Raw genomic sequence first — 20,449 nt, forward strand, 5'->3', positions numbered from 1 at the left:
CCATCACGTCAACGCTGTGCTAAACTGTTCATGTCAGATACCATCACATCAACGCTGTGCTAAACTGTTCATGTCAGATACCATCACATCAACGCTGTGCTAAACTGTTCATGTCAGATACCATCACGTCAACGCTGTGCTAAACTGTTCATGTCAGATACCATCACATCAACGCTGTGCTAAACTGTTCATGTCAGATACCATCACATCAACGCTGTGCTAAACTGTTCATGTCAGATACCATCAACGCTGTGCTAAACTGTTCATGTCAGATACCATCACATCAACGCTGTGCTAAACTGTTCATGTCAGATACCATCACATCAACGCTGTGCTAAACTGTTCATGTCAGATACCATCACATCAACGCTGTGCTAAACTGTTCATGTCAGATACCATCACGTCTACGCTGTGCTAAACTGTTCATGTCAGATACCATCACATCAACGCTGTGATAAACTGTTCATGTCAGATACCATCACATCAACGCTGTGCTAAACTGTTCATGTCAGATACCATCACATCAACGCTGTGCTAAACTGTTCATGTCAGATACCATCACGTCAACGCTGTGCTAAACTGTTCATGTCAGATACCATCACATCAACGCTGTGCTAAACTGTTCATGTCAGATACCATCACATCAACGCTGTGCTAAACTGTTCATGTCAGATACCATCACATCAACGCTGTGCTAAACTGTTCATGTCAGATACCGTCAACGCTGTGCTAAACTGTTCATGCCAGATACCATCACATCAACGCTGTGCTAAACTGTTCATGTCAGATACCATCAACGCTGTGCTAAACTGTTCATGTCAGATACCATCACATCAACGCTGTGCTAAACTGTTCATGTCAGATACCATCACATTAACGCTGTGCTAAACTGTTCATGTCAGATACCATCAACGCTGTGCTAAACTGTTCATGTCAGATACCATCACATCAACGCTGTGCTAAACTGTTCATGTCAGATACCGTCACATCAACGCTGTGCTAAACTGTTCATGTCAGATACCATCACATCAACGCTGTGCTAAACTGTTCATGTCAGATACCATCACATCAACGCTGTGCTAAACTGTTCATGTCAGATACCATCACATCAACGCTGTGCTAAACTGTTCATGTCAGATACCATCACGTCAACGCTGTGCTAAACTGTTCATGTCAGATACCATCACATCAACGCTGTGCTAAACTGTTCATGTCAGATACCATCACATCAACGCTGTGCTAAACTGTTCATGTCAGATACCATCACATCAACGCTGTGCTAAACTGTTCATGTCAGATACCGTCAACGCTGTGCTAAACTGTTCATGTCAGATACCATCAACGCTGTGCTAAACTGTTCATGTCAGATACCGTCAACGCTGTGCTAAACTGTTCATGTCAGATACCATCACATCAACGCTGTGCTAAACTGTTCATGTCAGATACCATCACATCTACGCTGTGCTAAACTGTTCATGCCAGATACCATCACATCAACGCTGTGCTAAACTGTTCATGTCAGATACCATCACATCTACGCTGTGCTAAACTGTTCATGTCAGATACCATCACATCAACGCTGTGCTAAACTGTTCATGTCAGATACCATCACATCAACGCTGTGCTAAACTGTTCATGTCAGATACCATCAACGCTGTGCTAAACTGTTCATGTCAGATACCATCAACGCTGTGCTAAACTGTTCATGTCAGATACCATCACATCAACGCTGTGCTAAACTGTTCATGTCAGATACCATCAACGCTGTGCTAAACTGTTCATGTCAGATACCATCACATCAACGCTGTGCTAAACTGTTCATGTCAGATACCATCAACGCTGTGCTAAACTGTTCATGTCAGATACCATCACGTCTACGCTGTGCTAAACTGTTCATGTCAGATACCATCACGTCTACGCTGTGCTAAACTGTTCATGTCAGATACCATCACATCAACGCTGTGCTAAACTGTTCATGTCAGATACCATCACATCAACGCTGTGCTAAACTGTTCATGTCAGATACCATCACATCAACGCTGTGCTAAACTGTTCATGTCAGATACCATCACATCAACGCTGTGCTAAACTGTTCATGTCAGATACCATCACATCAACGCTGTGCTAAACTGTTCATGTCAGATACCATCACATCTACGCTGTGCTAAACTGTTCATGTCAGATACCATCAACGCTGTGCTAAACTGTTCATGTCAGATACCGTCAACGCTGTGCTAAACTGTTCATGTCAGATACCATCACATCAACGCTGTGCTAAACTGTTCATGTCAGATACCATCAACGCTGTGCTAAACTGTTCATGTCAGATACCATCACATCAACGCTGTGCTAAACTGTTCATGTCAGATACCATCACATCAACGCTGTGCTACACTGTTCATGTCAGATACCATCAACGCTGTGCTAAACTGTTCATGCCAGATACCATCAACGCTGTGCTAAACTGTTCATGTCAGATACCATCACATCAACGCTGTGCTAAACTGTTCATGTCAGATACCATCACATCAACGCTGTGATAAACTGTTCATGAAAAGGATAAGAAACTACACTATGAAGCAAAGATAAATTATTGAATCAGATGGCTCATTCATCACAAAACCCCACTGATATTACCAACTACTTTGAGGATTGTTTAATTGGCAAGATTATCAAACTTGGACATGACATGCCAGCAACAAATGCTGACACTACACATCCAAATATATCTGACCAAATTATGAAAGACAAGAATTGTACATTTGAATTCCGTAAAGTGAGTGTGGAAGAAGTGAAAAAATGATTGTCGTCTATCAACAATGACAAGCCACTGGGGTCTGACAACTTGGATGGAAAATCACTGAGGATAATAGTGGACAATATTACATCTCCTATTTGCCATATTGTCAATTTAAGCCTAGTAGAATGTGTCCCCTCAGGCCTGGAGGGAAGCTAGTCATTCCACTACCTAAGAATAGTAAAGCCCCCTTTACTGGCTCAAATAGCCAACCAATCAGGCTGTTACCAACCCTTAGTAAACCTCTAGAAAAAATTGCACTGCTCTACCTTCTTAACAACACTATCAACAAGGCAGGTCCTACAGGCCCTAGTTTCTACCTTCTTAACAACACTATCAACAAGGCAGGTCCTACAGGCCCTAGTTTCTACCTTCTTAACAGCACTATCAACAAGGCAGGTCATACAGGCCCTAGTTTCTACCTTCTTAACAACACTATCAACAAGGCAGGTCCTACAGGCCCTAGTTTCTTCCTTCTTAACAACACTATCAACAAGGCAGGTCCTACAGGCCCTAGTTTCTACCTTCTTAACAGCACTATCAACAAGGCAGGTCATACAGGCCCTAGTTTCTACCTTCTTAACAACACTATCAACAAGGCAGGTCCTACAGGCCCTAGTTTCTACCTTCTTAACAACACTATCAACAAGGCAGGTCCTACAGGCCCTAGTTTCTACCTTCTTAACAACACTATCAACAAGGCAGGTCCTACAGGCCCTAGTTTCTACCTTCTTAACAACACTATCAACAAGGCAGGTCGTACAGGCCCTAGTTTCTTCCTTCTTAACAACACTATCAACAAGGCAGGTCGTACAGGCCCTAGTTTCTTCCTTCTTAACAACACTATCAACAAGGCAGGTCCTACAGGCCCTAGTTTTGTAGCACCTGGACTACTGTTCAGTCGTGTGGTCAGGTGCCACAAAGAAGAACTTAGGAAAATTACAATTGTCTCAGAACAGGACAACACGGCTGGCCCTTGGATGTACAAAGAGAGCTAATATTAATAATATGCATGTCACTCTCTCCTGGCTCAAAGAAAGTGGAGGAGAGATTAACATCATCACTACTTGTATTTATGAGAGGTATTGACATGTTGAATGCACCGAGCTGTCTGTTTGAACTACTGGTGCACAGCTCAGACACCCATTCATACCCCACAAGACATGCCACCAGAGGTCTCTTCACAGTCCCCAAGTCCAGAACAGACTATGGGAGGCACACAGTACTACATAGAGCCATGACTACATGGAACTCTATTCCACATCGAGTTAGTGACGCAAGAAGTAATGGGGATCCATAATAAACCCCAGAAAGAGTAGCTGCTGCCTTGGCAGGAACTAATGGGGATCCATAATAAACCCCAGGAAGAGTAACTGCTGCCTTGGCAGGAACTAATGGGGATCCATAATAAACCCCAGGAAGAGTAGCTGCTGCCTTGGCAGGAACTAATGGGGATCCATAATAAACCTCAGGAAGAGTAGCTGCTGCCTTGACAGGAACTAATGGGGATCCATAATAAACCCCAGGAAGAGTAGCTGCTGCCTTGGCAGGAACTAACAGGGATCCATAATAAACCCCAGGAAGAGTAGCTGCTGCCTTGGCAGGAACTAACGGGGATCAATAATAAACCCCAGGAAGAGTAGCTGCTGCCTTGGCAGGAACTAATGGGGATCCATAACAAACCCCAGGAAGAGTAGCTGCTGCCTTGGCAGGAACTAATGGGGATCCATAATAAACCCCAGGAAGAGTAGCTGCTGCCTTGGCAGGAACTAATGGGGATCCATAATAAACCCCAGGAAGAGTAGCTGCTGCCTTGGCAGGAACTAATGGGGATCCATAATAAACCCCAGGAAGAGTTGCTGCTGCCTTGACAGGAACTAACGGGGATCCATAATAAACCCCATGAAGAGTAGCTGCTGCCTTGGCAGGAACTAATGGGGATCCATAATAAACCCCATGAAGAGTAGCTGCTGCCTTGGCAGGAACTAATGGGGATCCGTAATAAACCCCAGGAAGAGTAGCTGCTGCCTTGGCAGGAACTAATGGGGATCCATAATAAACCTCAGGAAGAGTAGCTGCTGCCTTGACAGGAACTAATGGGGATCCATAATAAACCCCAGGAAGAGTAGCTGCTGCCTTGGCAGGAACTAACAGGGATCCATAATAAACCCCAGGAAGAGTAGCTGCTGCCTTGGCAGGAACTAACGGGGATCAATAATAAACCCCAGGAAGAGTAGCTGCTGCCTTGGCAGGAACTAATGGGGATCCATAACAAACCCCAGGAAGAGTAGCTGCTGCCTTGGCAGGAACTAATGGGGATCCATAATAAACCCCAGGAAGAGTAGCTGCTGCCTTGGCAGGAACTAATGGGGATCCATAATAAACCCCAGGAAGAGTAGCTGCTGCCTTGGCAGGAACTAATGGGGATCCATAATAAACCCCAGGAAGAGTTGCTGCTGCCTTGACAGGAACTAACGGGGATCCATAATAAACCCCATGAAGAGTAGCTGCTGCCTTGACAGGAACTAATGGGCATCCATAATAAACCCCAGGAAGAGTAGCTGCTGCCTTGGCAGGAATTAATGGGGATCCATAATAAACCCCAGGAAGAGTTGCTGCTGCCTTGACAGGAACTAACGGGGATCCATAATAAACCCCATGAAGAGTAGCTGCTGCCTTGACAGGAACTAATGGGCATCCATAATAAACCCCAGGAAGAGTAGCTGCTGCCTTGGCAGGAACTAATGGGGATCCATAATAAACCCCAGGAAGAGTAGCTACTGCCTTGGCAGGAACTAATGGGGATCCATAATAAACCCCAGGAAGAGTAGCTACTGCCTTGGCAGGAACTAATGGGGATCCATAATAAACCCCAGGAAGAGTTGCTGCTGCCTTGACAGGAACTAACGGGGATCCATAATAAACCCCATGAAGAGTAGCTGCTGCCTTGACAGGAACTAATGGGCATCCATAATAAACCCCAGGAAGAGTAGCTGCTGCCTTGGCAGGAACTAATGGGGATCCATAATAAACCCCAGGAAGAGTAGCTGCTGCCTTGGCAGGAACTAATGGGGATCCATAATAAACCTCAGGAAGAGTAGCTGCTGCCTTGACAGGAACTAATGGGGATCCATAATAAACCCCAGGAAGAGTAGCTGCTGCCTTGGCAGGAACTAACAGGGATCCATAATAAACCCCAGGAAGAGTAGCTGCTGCCTTGGCAGGAACTAACGGGGATCAATAATAAACCCCAGGAAGGGTAGCTGCTGCCTTGGCAGGAACTAATGGGGATCCATAATAAACCCCAGGAAGAGTAGCTGCTGCCTTGGCAGGAACTAATGGGGATCCATAATAAACCCCAGGAAGAGTAGCTGCTGCCTTGGCAGGAACTAATGGGGATCCATAATAAACCCCAGGAAGAGTTGCTGCTGCCTTGACAGGAACTAACAGGGATCCATAATAAACCCCATGAAGAGTAGCTGCTGCCTTGGCAGGAACTAATGGGGATCCATAATAAACCCCATGAAGAGTAGCTGCTGCCTTGGCAGGAACTAATGGGGATCCGTAATAAACCCCAGGAAGAGTAGCTGCTGCCTTGGCAGGAACTAATGGGGATCCATAATAAACCTCAGGAAGAGTAGCTGCTGCCTTGACAGGAACTAATGGGGATCCATAATAAACCCCAGGAAGAGTAGCTGCTGCCTTGGCAGGAACTAACAGGGATCCATAATAAACCCCAGGAAGAGTAGCTGCTGCCTTGGCAGGAACTAACGGGGATCAATAATAAACCCCAGGAAGAGTAGCTGCTGCCTTGGCAGGAACTAATGGGGATCCATAACAAACCCCAGGAAGAGTAGCTGCTGCCTTGGCAGGAACTAATGGGGATCCATAATAAACCCCAGGAAGAGTAGCTGCTGCCTTGGCAGGAACTAATGGGGATCCATAATAAACCCCAGGAAGAGTAGCTGCTGCCTTGGCAGGAACTAATGGGGATCCATAATAAACCCCAGGAAGAGTTGCTGCTGCCTTGACAGGAACTAACGGGGATCCATAATAAACCCCAGGAAGAGTAGCTGCTGCCTTGGCAGGAACTAATGGGGATCCATAATAAACCCCAGGAAGAGTAGCTGCTGCCTTGGCAGGAACTAATGGGGATCCATAATAAACCCCAGGAAGAGTAGCTGCTGCCTTGGCAGGAACTAATGGGGATCCATAATAAACCCCAGGAAGAGTTGCTGCTGCCTTGACAGGAACTAACGGGGATCCATAATAAACCCCATGAAGAGTAGCTGCTGCCTTGACAGGAACTAATGGGCATCCATAATAAACCCCAGGAAGAGTAGCTGCTGCCTTGGCAGGAATTAATGGGGATCCATAATAAACCCCAGGAAGAGTTGCTGCTGCCTTGACAGGAACTAACGGGGATCCATAATAAACCCCATGAAGAGTAGCTGCTGCCTTGACAGGAACTAATGGGCATCCATAATAAACCCCAGGAAGAGTAGCTGCTGCCTTGGCAGGAACTAATGGGGATCCATAATAAACCCCAGGAAGAGTAGCTACTGCCTTGGCAGGAACTAATGGGGATCCATAATAAACCCCAGGAAGAGTAGCTACTGCCTTGGCAGGAACTAATGGGGATCCATAATAAACCCCAGGAAGAGTTGCTGCTGCCTTGACAGGAACTAACGGGGATCCATAATAAACCCCATGAAGAGTAGCTGCTGCCTTGACAGGAACTAATGGGCATCCATAATAAACCCCAGGAAGAGTAGCTGCTGCCTTGGCAGGAACTAATGGGGATCCATAATAAACCCCAGGAAGAGTAGCTGCTGCCTTGGCAGGAACTAATGGGGATCCATAATAAACCTCAGGAAGAGTAGCTGCTGCCTTGACAGGAACTAATGGGGATCCATAATAAACCCCAGGAAGAGTAGCTGCTGCCTTGGCAGGAACTAACAGGGATCCATAATAAACCCCAGGAAGAGTAGCTGCTGCCTTGGCAGGAACTAACGGGGATCAATAATAAACCCCAGGAAGGGTAGCTGCTGCCTTGGCAGGAACTAATGGGGATCCATAATAAACCCCAGGAAGAGTAGCTGCTGCCTTGGCAGGAACTAATGGGGATCCATAATAAACCCCAGGAAGAGTAGCTGCTGCCTTGGCAGGAACTAATGGGGATCCATAATAAACCCCAGGAAGAGTTGCTGCTGCCTTGACAGGAACTAACGGGGATCCATAATAAACCCCATGAAGAGTAGCTGCTGCCTTGGCAGGAACTAATGGGGATCCATAATAAACCCCATGAAGAGTAGCTGCTGCCTTGGCAGGAACTAATGGGGATCCGTAATAAACCCCAGGAAGAGTAGCTGCTGCCTTGGCAGGAACTAATGGGGATCCATAATAAACCTCAGGAAGAGTAGCTGCTGCCTTGACAGGAACTAATGGGGATCCATAATAAACCCCAGGAAGAGTAGCTGCTGCCTTGGCAGGAACTAACAGGGATCCATAATAAACCCCAGGAAGAGTAGCTGCTGCCTTGGCAGGAACTAACGGGGATCAATAATAAACCCCAGGAAGAGTAGCTGCTGCCTTGGCAGGAACTAATGGGGATCCATAACAAACCCCAGGAAGAGTAGCTGCTGCCTTGGCAGGAACTAATGGGGATCCATAATAAACCCCAGGAAGAGTAGCTGCTGCCTTGGCAGGAACTAATGGGGATCCATAATAAACCCCAGGAAGAGTAGCTGCTGCCTTGGCAGGAACTAATGGGGATCCATAATAAACCCCAGGAAGAGTTGCTGCTGCCTTGACAGGAACTAACGGGGATCCATAATAAACCCCATGAAGAGTAGCTGCTGCCTTGACAGGAACTAATGGGCATCCATAATAAACCCCAGGAAGAGTAGCTGCTGCCTTGGCAGGAATTAATGGGGATCCATAATAAACCCCAGGAAGAGTTGCTGCTGCCTTGACAGGAACTAACGGGGATCCATAATAAACCCCATGAAGAGTAGCTGCTGCCTTGACAGGAACTAATGGGCATCCATAATAAACCCCAGGAAGAGTAGCTGCTGCCTTGGCAGGAACTAATGGGGATCCATAATAAACCCCAGGAAGAGTAGCTACTGCCTTGGCAGGAACTAATGGGGATCCATAATAAACCCCAGGAAGAGTAGCTACTGCCTTGGCAGGAACTAATGAGGATCCATAATAAACCCCAGGAAGAGTTGCTGCTGCCTTGACAGGAACTAACGGGGATCCATAATAAACCCCATGAAGAGTAGCTGCTGCCTTGACAGGAACTAATGGGCATCCATAATAAACCCCAGGAAGAGTAGCTGCTGCCTTGGCAGGAACTAATGGGGATCCATAATAAACCCCAGGAAGAGTAGCTGCTGCCTTGGCAGGAACTAATGGGGATCCATAATAAACCTCAGGAAGAGTAGCTGCTGCCTTGACAGGAACTAATGGGGATCCATAATAAACCCCAGGAAGAGTAGCTGCTGCCTTGGCAGGAACTAACAGGGATCCATAATAAACCCCAGGAAGAGTAGCTGCTGCCTTGGCAGGAACTAACGGGGATCAATAATAAACCCCAGGAAGAGTAGCTGCTGCCTTGGCAGGAACTAATGGGGATCCATAATAAACCCCAGGAAGAGTAGCTGCTGCCTTGGCAGGAACTAATGGGGATCCATAATAAACCCCAGGAAGAGTAGCTGCTGCCTTGGCAGGAACTAATGGGGATCCATAATAAACCCCAGGAAGAGTAGCTGCTGCCTTGGCAGGAACTAATGGGGATCCATAATAAACCCCAGGAAGAGTTGCTGCTGCCTTGACAGGAACTAACGGGGATCCATAATAAACCCCATGAAGAGTAGCTGCTGCCTTGGCAGGAACTAATGGGGATCCATAATAAACCCCATGAAGAGTAGCTGCTGCCTTGGCAGGAACTAATGGGGATCCGTAATAAACCCCAGGAAGAGTAGCTGCTGCCTTGGCAGGAACTAATGGGGATCCATAATAAACCTCAGGAAGAGTAGCTGCTGCCTTGACAGGAACTAATGGGGATCCATAATAAACCCCAGGAAGAGTAGCTGCTGCCTTGGCAGGAACTAACAGGGATCCATAATAAACCCCAGGAAGAGTAGCTGCTGCCTTGGCAGGAACTAACGGGGATCAATAATAAACCCCAGGAAGAGTAGCTGCTGCCTTGGCAGGAACTAATGGGGATCCATAATAAACCCCAGGAAGAGTAGCTGCTGCCTTGGCAGGAACTAATGGGGATCCATAATAAACCCCAGGAAGAGTAGCTGCTGCCTTGGCAGGAACTAATGGGGATCCATAATAAACCCCAGGAAGAGTTGCTGCTGCCTTGACAGGAACTAACGGGGATCCATAATAAACCCCATGAAGAGTAGCTGCTGCCTTGACAGGAACTAATGGGCATCCATAATAAACCCCAGGAAGAGTAGCTGCTGCCTTGGCAGGAATTAATGGGGATCCATAATAAACCCCAGGAAGAGTTGCTGCTGCCTTGACAGGAACTAACGGGGATCCATAATAAACCCCATGAAGAGTAGCTGCTGCCTTGACAGGAACTAATGGGCATCCATAATAAACCCCAGGAAGAGTAGCTGCTGCCTTGGCAGGAACTAATGGGGATCCATAATAAACCCCAGGAAGAGTAGCTACTGCCTTGGCAGGAACTAATGGGGATCCATAATAAACCCCAGGAAGAGTAGCTACTGCCTTGGCAGGAACTAATGAGGATCCATAATAAACCCCAGGAAGAGTTGCTGCTGCCTTGACAGGAACTAATGGGCATCCATAATAAACCCCAGGAAGAGTAGCTGCTGCCTTGGCAGGAACTAATGGGGATCCATAATAAACCCCAGGAAGAGTAGCTGCTGCCTTGGCAGGAACTAATGGGGATCCATAATAAACCTCAGGAAGAGTAGCTGCTGCCTTGACAGGAACTAATGGGGATCCATAATAAACCCCAGGAAGAGTAGCTGCTGCCTTGGCAGGAACTAACAGGGATCCATAATAAACCCCAGGAAGAGTAGCTGCTGCCTTGGCAGGAACTAACGGGGATCAATAATAAACCCCAGGAAGAGTAGCTGCTGCCTTGGCAGGAACTAATGGGGATCCATAACAAACCCCAGGAAGAGTAGCTGCTGCCTTGGCAGGAACTAATGGGGATCCATAATAAACCCCAGGAAGAGTAGCTGCTGCCTTGGCAGGAACTAATGGGGATCCATAATAAACCCCAGGAAGAGTAGCTGCTGCCTTGGCAGGAACTAATGGGGATCCATAATAAACCCCAGGAAGAGTTGCTGCTGCCTTGACAGGAACTAACGGGGATCCATAATAAACCCCATGAAGAGTAGCTGCTGCCTTGGCAGGAACTAATGGGGATCCATAATAAACCCCATGAAGAGTAGCTGCTGCCTTGGCAGGAACTAATGGGGATCCGTAATAAACCCCAGGAAGAGTAGCTGCTGCCTTGGCAGGAACTAATGGGGATCCATAATAAACCTCAGGAAGAGTAGCTGCTGCCTTGACAGGAACTAATGGGGATCCATAATAAACCCCAGGAAGAGTAGCTGCTGCCTTGGCAGGAACTAACAGGGATCCATAATAAACCCCAGGAAGAGTAGCTGCTGCCTTGGCAGGAACTAACGGGGATCAATAATAAACCCCAGGAAGAGTAGCTGCTGCCTTGGCAGGAACTAATGGGGATCCATAACAAACCCCAGGAAGAGTAGCTGCTGCCTTGGCAGGAACTAATGGGGATCCATAATAAACCCCAGGAAGAGTAGCTGCTGCCTTGGCAGGAACTAATGGGGATCCATAATAAACCCCAGGAAGAGTAGCTGCTGCCTTGGCAGGAACTAATGGGGATCCATAATAAACCCCAGGAAGAGTTGCTGCTGCCTTGACAGGAACTAACGGGGATCCATAATAAACCCCATGAAGAGTAGCTGCTGCCTTGACAGGAACTAATGGGCATCCATAATAAACCCCAGGAAGAGTAGCTGCTGCCTTGGCAGGAATTAATGGGGATCCATAATAAACCCCAGGAAGAGTTGCTGCTGCCTTGACAGGAACTAACGGGGATCCATAATAAACCCCATGAAGAGTAGCTGCTGCCTTGACAGGAACTAATGGGCATCCATAATAAACCCCAGGAAGAGTAGCTGCTGCCTTGGCAGGAACTAATGAGGATCCATAATAAACCCCAGGAAGAGTAGCTACTGCCTTGGCAGGAACTAATAGGGATCCATAATAAACCTCAGGAAGAGTAGCTGCTGCCTTGGCAGGAACTAATGGGGATCCATAATAAACCCCAGGAAGAGTTGCTGCTGCCTTGACAGGAACTAACGGGGATCCATAATAAACCCCATGAAGAGTAGCTGCTGCCTTGACAGGAACTAATGGGCATCCATAATAAACCCCAGGAAGAGTAGCTGCTGCCTTGGCAGGAATTAATGGGGATCCATAATAAACCCCAGGAAGAGTTGCTGCTGCCTTGGCAGGAACTAACGGGGATCCATAATAAACCCCATGAAGAGTAGCTGCTGCCTTGACAGGAATTAATGGGGATCCATAATAAACCCCAGGAAGAGTTGCTGCTGCCTTGGCAGGAACTAACGGGGATCCATAATAAACCCCAGGAAGAGTAGCTGCTGCCTTGACAGGAACTAATGGGCATCCATAATAAACCCCAGGAAGAGTAGCTGCTGCCTTGACAGGAACTAATGGGCATCCATAATAAACCCCAGGAAGAGTAGCTGCTGCCTTGGCAGGAACTAATGGGGATCCATAATAAACCCCAGGAAGAGTAGCTGCTGCCTTGACAGGAACTAATGGGCATCCATAATAAACCCCAGGAAGAGTAGCTGCTGCCTTGGCAGGGACTAATGGGGATCCATAATAAATACAATCTCAATTTAAAAAGCAACACCACACGGCATAACGCCTTGCCCGTATTTAAGCTAGATAGCTTCCTGCCTCCATGCTGATAGACCTCTCACCACATCCTAGAGAGAGACAGAAACAGAGAGAGAGAGAGAGAGAGACTGAAACAGAGAAACAGAGAGAGAGAGAGAGACAGAAACAGAGAAACAGAGAGAGAGAGAGAGAGACTGAAACAGAGAAACAGAGAGAGAGAGAGAGAGAGACTGTAGCCAACATTACAGAAGATGTGTGACGTCTTTTTTTAATCATACATCTAAAAAGGAAGTGTTGTGTTTCAGATAGCTTAAACACAACACACACAGCAGCTGCTACTTCTCCTGGCTCTCTGTACCCTCAGACAGTCTGTTGTTGACCTCTCAGTGAGCATGTCGGGTAGTGTTAGTGTTTGGAGGGTAGTGAGCTGGATGGTGCTGGGCATGGTTCTGGGGCTCAGTGGTGGGGGCTCAGCCCTGAAGATCTGCACCTTCAACATCCAGTCCTTTGGAGAGAAGAAAATAGAGAAGCCAGAGGTGGTTGATGTCATATTGGCTGTAAGTAGTCAACATTTATTTAGTTGAACCAGTTGCAAACCGTAGTCTGGATTTTTTATGGCGATTTTGGAGCGGTGGCTTCTTCCTTGCTGAGCGGCCTTTCAGGTTATGTCGATACAGGACTCATGTACTCATCTCTTCTGACCCACTGGAATTGTGATACAGTGAATTATAAGTGAAATAATCTGTCTGTCAACAAATGTTGGAAAAATGACTTGTGTCATGCACAAAGTAGATGTCCTAACCGACTTGCCAAACTATAGTGTGTTAACAAGAAATATGTGGAGTGGTTGAAAAAATGAGTTTTAATGACTCCAACCTAAGTGTATGTAAACTTCCGACTTCAACTGCATGTGGATGTTGAATCCCTTATAATTTGCGTAGAAACTAGATGTGGTTGTTCCATTTACAGTCTGCAGTTATGGTCTCTTTTGTGGTGTTCCTGCTAACAGTGAGTTTCGCAGTCGGTTCTGCAAACAGTGGTTGACATTTGAACCTTAGACTCTGCACCTTTACGTGTTTACAGCAGACTAGTTCTGCAAACAGGGGTTGACATTTGAACCTTAGACTCTGCACCTTTACGTGTTTACAGCAGACTAGTTCTGCAAACAGGGGTTGACATTTGAACCTTAGACTCTGTACCTTACATGTTTACAGCAGACGAGTTCATTGCATTGTGTCACATTCATTACCTCACAACTATGACTTTAGCATAATAAATAATAATAAAACAGGATCCCTCGAAAACGAGAAGGTGCATGTCAAGGGCAACAATCTTGTCATTACAATTTACATTAATAGATAAGGCTGTGCATTTACTGTGTGTATAGATAATGCTGTGCATTTACTGTGTGTATAGATAAGGCTGTGCATTTACTGTGTGTATAGATAATGCAGTGCATGTAATGTATAGATAATGTTGTGCATGTACTGTATAGATAATGCAGTGCATGTAATGTATAGATAATGTTGTGCATGTACTGTATAGATAATGCAGTGCATGTAATGTATAGATAATTTTGTGCATGTACTGTATAGATAATGCAGTGCATGTAATGTATAGATAATTTTGTGCATGTACTGTATAGATAATGCAGTGCATGTAATGTATAGATAATGTTTTGCATGTACTGCACGGGTAATGCGGCGCATGTAACGTATAGATAATGCTGTGTGCGTACCGTACAGATAATGCTGTGCGTGCACTGTATAGATAATGCGGTGCATGTACTGTGTATATAATTATGTGCATGGATAATGCTGTGCATGGATAATGCTGTGCATGTACTGTATGGATAATGATGAGCACGTACTGTATAGATAATGCTGCACATGTAATGTATAGATAATGTTGTGCATGTACTGTATAGATAAGGCCGTGCATATACTGTATAGATAATGCTGTGCATGTAATGTATAGATAATGTCGTGCATGCAATGTATAGATGTGTTGTGCGTGTACTGTATAGATAATGCGGTGCATGTACTGTGTATATAATTATGTGCATGGATAATGCTGTGCATGGATAATGCTGTGCATGTACTGTATGGATAATGATGAGCACGTACTGTATAGATAATGCTGCACATGTAATGTATAGATAATGTTGTGCATGTACTGTATAGATAAGGCCGTGCATATACTGTATAGATAATGCTGTGCATGTAATGTATAGATAATGTCGTGCATGCAATGTATAGATGTGTTGTGCGTGTACTGTATAGATAATGCGGCGCATGTACTGTATAGATAATGCATATACTGTATGTACATCAGTAACATTATTGTATAGTGATTAACAGTGATTATTGTATAGTTCCAGTTACTGGTGTGTTTTGTTGGGTGTAAGCAAAAGACCCCTGAACTGTAGTGTGTAGAAATATGTTCAAAGCAGAGGTGAGGAAGGGGATTGTACAGATGTTACAACATCCTTCCGAATATGGACGTGTTGAGTAAAGGTGTCCTGACCTCAACCTATTGAACTGCGTATAAATTTGTTCCATGGAAAGCAGAAGTCAGCAAGGGGGATCTGGTGCGACAACATTCTTTAGTAAAACAGAACAGAGTCTGAGTGAGGTCAGGTTAGCGTGAGAATTGGATCTGTGAGAGAATAACTATATTATATAACTAAGGAAGTACACTATGTGGTGGACGTTGTCCTCTCTGGGAAATTAAACTTCCTGTATATTAAGTACGCTGCCTTTCAAAAGTTTGGGGTCACTTCAGAATGTCCTTGTTTTTGAAAGAAAAGCTCATTTTTTTGTCCATTTAAAATAACATCAAATTGATCGGAAATACAGTGTAGACATTGTTAATGTTGAAAATGACTATTGTAGCTGAAAATGGCACATTTTTTATGGAATATCTGGCCATCTGAGGAAGTACTTGATGTTAAGTTGAGGTTTCTCATACACATGCACCAGCATCTCTATCCAGTGTACTAAAAGACGTCTCTATATTGCAGCTGATCGCTCGCTGTGACATCATGCTGGTGATGGAGATTAAAGATCTCAGTGCGAAGGCTTTCCCTCAGCTCATGACTCAACTCAACAGGTAGGGGTGACCTGAAAAGGACAATGGCTGGTGTGATGACCAAGGCCTGAAAGACATACTCCCCTGTTACAATAACACTAGTGTGTATTAGTGTGTATTAGTGTGTATTAGTGTGTATTAGTCTGGGTGTTATAAGAACAAAATGTTGGGGAAGCTACTCTGAAAATGTCGTTTATCAAACTACCAATTACAGTGCATTCGGGAAGTATTCAGACCGCTTGACTTTTCTACATTTTGTTACGTTACAGCCTCGTTCTAAAATGAATTCAATTGTTTTTCTTCCTCATCAATCTACATAAAATACCCCATAATGCCAAAACAAAAAAACAGGTTTTTAGACATATCATATTGACATAAGTATTCAGACCCTTTACTCAGTACTTTGTTGAAGCACCTTTGGCAGCGATTACAGCCTCAAGTCTTCTAGGGTATGACGCTTCATGGGAGTTTCTCCCATTTTTCTCTGCAGATCCTGCGTTGTCTTGGCTGTGTGTTTAGGGTCGTTGTCCTGCTGGAAAATTTATCTTCGCCCCAGTCTGAGGTCCTGAGGGTTCTGGAGCAGGTCTCTCTGTACTTTGCTCCGTTCATCTTTCCCTTGATCCTGACTAGTCTCCCAGTCCCTGCCACTGAAAAACATCCCCAACAGCATGATTCTGCCACCAGCATGCTTCACCGTAGGGATGGTGCCAGGTTTCCTCCAGACGTGACGCTTGGCATTCAGGCCAAAGAATTCAATCTTGGTTTCACCAGACCAGAGAATCTGGTTTCTCAATCTTGTTTAGGTGTCTTTTGGCAAACTCCAAGTGGGCTGTCATGTGCCTTTTACTGAGGAGTGGCTTCTGTCTGGCCACTCTACCATAAAGACCTGATTGGTGGAGTCCTGCAGAGATGGTTGTCCTTCTGGAAGGTTTTCCCATCTCCACAGAGGAACTCTGGTGCTCTGTCAGAGTGACCCATCGGGTTCTTGGTCACCTCCCTGACCAAGGCCCCCTCTCCCCTGATTGCTCAGTTTGGCCGGGTGGCCAGCTCTAGGTGGTCTTGGTGGTTTCTATAGACCTGTTTTCGCTTTGTGATTACATGTAGATTGATGAGAAAATTATATTTAATCCAGTTTAAAATAAGGCTGTAATGTAACAAAAATGTGGAAAAGGATCAAGGTCTGAATACTTTCTGAATGCACTGTACTTAACACTGGAAGAATTTAAGATACCCTTAAGAAAAATATAGTTGCTTAACTGAAGTTACTTTGAAAAAGTAGTTCACTACATCCAAACTACTTTGTGAAAAATTATCATATCTAAATCTAAAGTGGCATAGACAACAAACAGCAAGAATAGATCCCTTTGGAATCAGATGTGATCACTTTGGAATCAGATGGGATCACTTTGGAATCAGATGTGCTCACTTTGGAATCAGATGTGATCACTTTGGAATCAGATGTGATCATTTTGGAATCAGATGTTTACAGAATGGAATCAGATGTTTACAGAATGTGTAAATTAGCCGAATTAAATACAAAAAGTGTTTCAAGTGAGGTCTGATGCTGAAAAAGAACGGACGTTTTTTAACCTACTTCACCCATATTTTATATAATTTTGGCCCCCCAAAAAGTTGTGTGTAGTTCGCTACAGCACTACATGACAAAAAGGTAATTAACTAGTGAAAACACTACCTAGATTTACATACAGTTACCCTACTACCAAGCTACTGCAGAATTTAGTTACATTTCTAGTTGAATTTCATATAGTTCACTACTCCCCAACACTGTCAATAAAGTACATTAAGTAATCCGTCCGTCCATCCATCCATCCATCCATCCATCTATCCATTCATCCACTCATTCATTTGTTTGATGGTTCATTCATTGGTTCATTAATGTATTAATTCATCCATTTACCCATCCATCCATCCATCCATCCATCCATCCATCCATCCATCCATTCATTCATCCACTCATTCATTCATCCATCCATTCATTTGTTTGATGGTTCATTCATTGGTTCATGAATGTATTAATTCATCCATTTACCCATCTATTTACCCATCCATCCATCCAACCCCCCTGCTCCCTCTGTCCTCTGCAGTGACTACAGCTCCAGGAAGAATGAGTATAACTATGTGATCAGTGACAGACTGGGACGTAAGTCCTACAAGGAGCAGTACGCCTTTATCTACAGGTAAGTCCTACAAGGAGCAGTACGCCTTTATCTACAGGTAAGTCTTACAAGGAGCAGTACGCCTTTATCTACAGGTAAGTCTTACAAGGAGCAGTACGCCTTTATCTACAGGTAAGTCTTACAATTTTGCCTGTGCTTACAGCTGTATTCCGTACATTTTTATCCTTAAAAAAAAACTTTAGTCCTTGCCGATGACAAGCATACTGATAACATGATGCAGCATCACCATGCTTGAAAATATGAAGAGTGGTACTCAGTGATTAGAGGGGCGGCAGGTAGCCTAGTGGTTAGAGGGGCAGCAGGTAGCCTAGTGGTTAGGGCAACAGGTAGCCTAGTGGTTAGAGGGGGCAGGTAGCCTAGTGGTTAGAGGGGCGGCAGGTGGCCTAGTGGTTAGAGGGGCGGCAGGTGGCCTAGTGGTTAGTGCGGCAGGTGGCCTAGTGGTTAGAGGGGGCAGGTAGCCTAGTGGTTAGAGGGGCGGCAGGTGGCCTAGTGGTTAGAGGGGCGGCAGGTGGTCTAGTGGTTAGAGGGGTGGCAGGTAGCCTAGTGGTTAGAGGAGACAGGTAGCCTAGTAGTTAGAGGGGCGGCAGGTGGCCTAGTGGTTAGAGGAGGCAGGTAGCCTAGTGGTTAGAGGGGGGCGGCAGGTAGCCTAGTGGTTAGAGGAGGCAGGTAGCCTAGTGGTTAGAGGAGGCAAGTAGCCTAGTGGTTAGAGGGGCGGCAGGTGTCCTAGTGGTTAGAGGGGCGGCAGGTAGCCTAGTGGTTAGAGGGGGAGGCAGGTAACCTAGTGGTTAGAGGGGGGAGGCAGGTGGCCTAGTGGTTAGAGGTGCGGCAGGTAGACTAGTGGTTAGAGGGGCGGCAGGTAGCCTAGTGGTTAGAGGGGGGAGGCAGGTGGCCTAGTGGTTAGTGCGGCAGGTAGCCTAGTGGTTAGAGGGGTGGCAGGTAGCCTAGTGGTTAGAGGGGCGGCAGGTAGCCTAGTGGTTAGAGGGGTGGCAGGTAGCCTAGTGGTTAGAGGGGCGGCAGGTAGCCTAGTGGTTAGAGGGGCGGCAGGTAGCCTAGTGGTTAGAGGGGGGAGGCAGGTAGCCTAGTGGTTAGAGGGGCGGCAGGTAGCCTAGTGGTTAGAGGGGAAGGCAGGTAACCTAGTGGTTAGAGGGGAAGGCAGGTAACCTAGTGGTTAGAGGGGGAGGCAGGTAACCTAGTGGTTAGAGGGGTGGCAGGTAACCTAGTGGTTAGAGGGGAAGGCAGGTAACCTAGTGGTTAGAGGGGGAGGCAGGTAACCTAGTGGTTAGAGGGGTGGCAGGTAGCCTAGTGGTTAGAGGGGAGGCAGGTGGCCTAGTGGTTAGAGGGGAAGGCAGGTAACCTAGTGGTTAGAGGGGGAGGCAGGTAACCTAGTGGTTAGAGGGGGGAGGCAGGTGGCCTAGTGGTTAGTGCGGCAGGTGGCCTAGTGGTTAGAGGGGGGAGGCAGGTGGCCTAGTGGTTAGAGCGTTGGGCCAGTAACTGAAAGGTTGCTAGTTGGATTCCCCGAGTTGACAAGGTAAAAATATGTCGTTCTGCCCCTGAACAAGGCAGTTAACCTATTGTTCCCTGGTAGGCTGTCAATGTAAATAAGAATTAGTTTAATAAAAATTTTAAAAAACAGTAAGCGCAAATGTTGCTATGGTAACCAGGGAAGAATCACCAACAAAGTCACGTGACTTTGTGTCGGTGGTGGAAACTATTATTATTTCAATATTTGGTAAATCTAATTTAAAACTTTAGTTATTGATATGTGTTGTTCCTCTAAGTGTTTTTCATGGTAATTAAAGAAGTGGAGGTGGTAGGAATGGTAGGAATAGGGTTTTCATAGCTTATAGTTATAGTGAGGCATTTTGGGGTGGTTTGTAGGTGTGGAGTTGTTATTGTGGATTATAATGGGCGAGTTGTAATGCTAGTGGTAGTAGTGGTGACTGTGGCAGTAGTAGTAGTGGTAGTTACTGCAATAACAGTAGTATGAGTAGTTAACTGTGGTAAACTCTAGCATAAAGCTTTATTGAAGTTGAGTCCGTCTGTACGCCCTGGACCAGAGCTGGACCCAAGCTAGCTACTAAGTACGCCCAGGACTAGAGCTAGTTAGTGTAGACCAGACCTAGCTAGCTACTATCTATATCCTGGACAAGAGCCAATTTGTGAAGACGAGAGCTGGCCCAGAGCTAGTTAGTGCAGACGTTAGCTAGACCAGAGCTAGTGTGGAACAGAGCTAGCTGGCTACTAGCTACACTCTGAACCGGAGCTGGCCCAGAGCTAGTTAGTGCAGACGCTACCTAGACCAGAGCTAGTGTGGACCAGAGCTAGCTGGCTACTAACTACACTCTGAACCGGAGCTGGCCCAGAGCTAGTTAGTGCTGACGTTAGCTAGACCAGAGCTAGTGTGGAA

The 20,449-nt window shown here is 45.9% G+C and overlaps 1 protein-coding gene across 2 annotated transcripts in view; it reads left to right on the forward strand.

Annotated features, from left to right (window-relative positions):
• The window catches only part of LOC110528678 (deoxyribonuclease gamma), a 38,671-nt gene that overhangs the window by 11,940 nt on the left and 6,282 nt on the right, over positions 1-20,449 (forward strand). Inside the window, exons 1-3 of one of the 2 annotated variants that reach the window (XM_036984304.2) lie at positions 12,801-13,311; positions 15,777-15,865; positions 17,950-18,042. In XM_036984304.2, the coding sequence (XP_036840199.1) occupies positions 13,147-13,311; positions 15,777-15,865; positions 17,950-18,042 (347 nt within the window). In that variant the 5' untranslated portion in view covers positions 12,801-13,146. Of the gene's footprint in view, positions 1-12,800; positions 13,312-15,776; positions 15,866-17,949; positions 18,043-20,449 lie in introns of those variants that run through there. The other variant, XM_090242095.1, reaches the window with a different exon arrangement.

The sequence above is a fragment of the Oncorhynchus mykiss genome, chromosome 7 (assembly GCF_057628025.1).
Source record: "Oncorhynchus mykiss isolate SJ-2025 chromosome 7, ASM5762802v1, whole genome shotgun sequence".
NCBI lineage: Eukaryota > Metazoa > Chordata > Actinopteri > Salmoniformes > Salmonidae > Oncorhynchus > Oncorhynchus mykiss.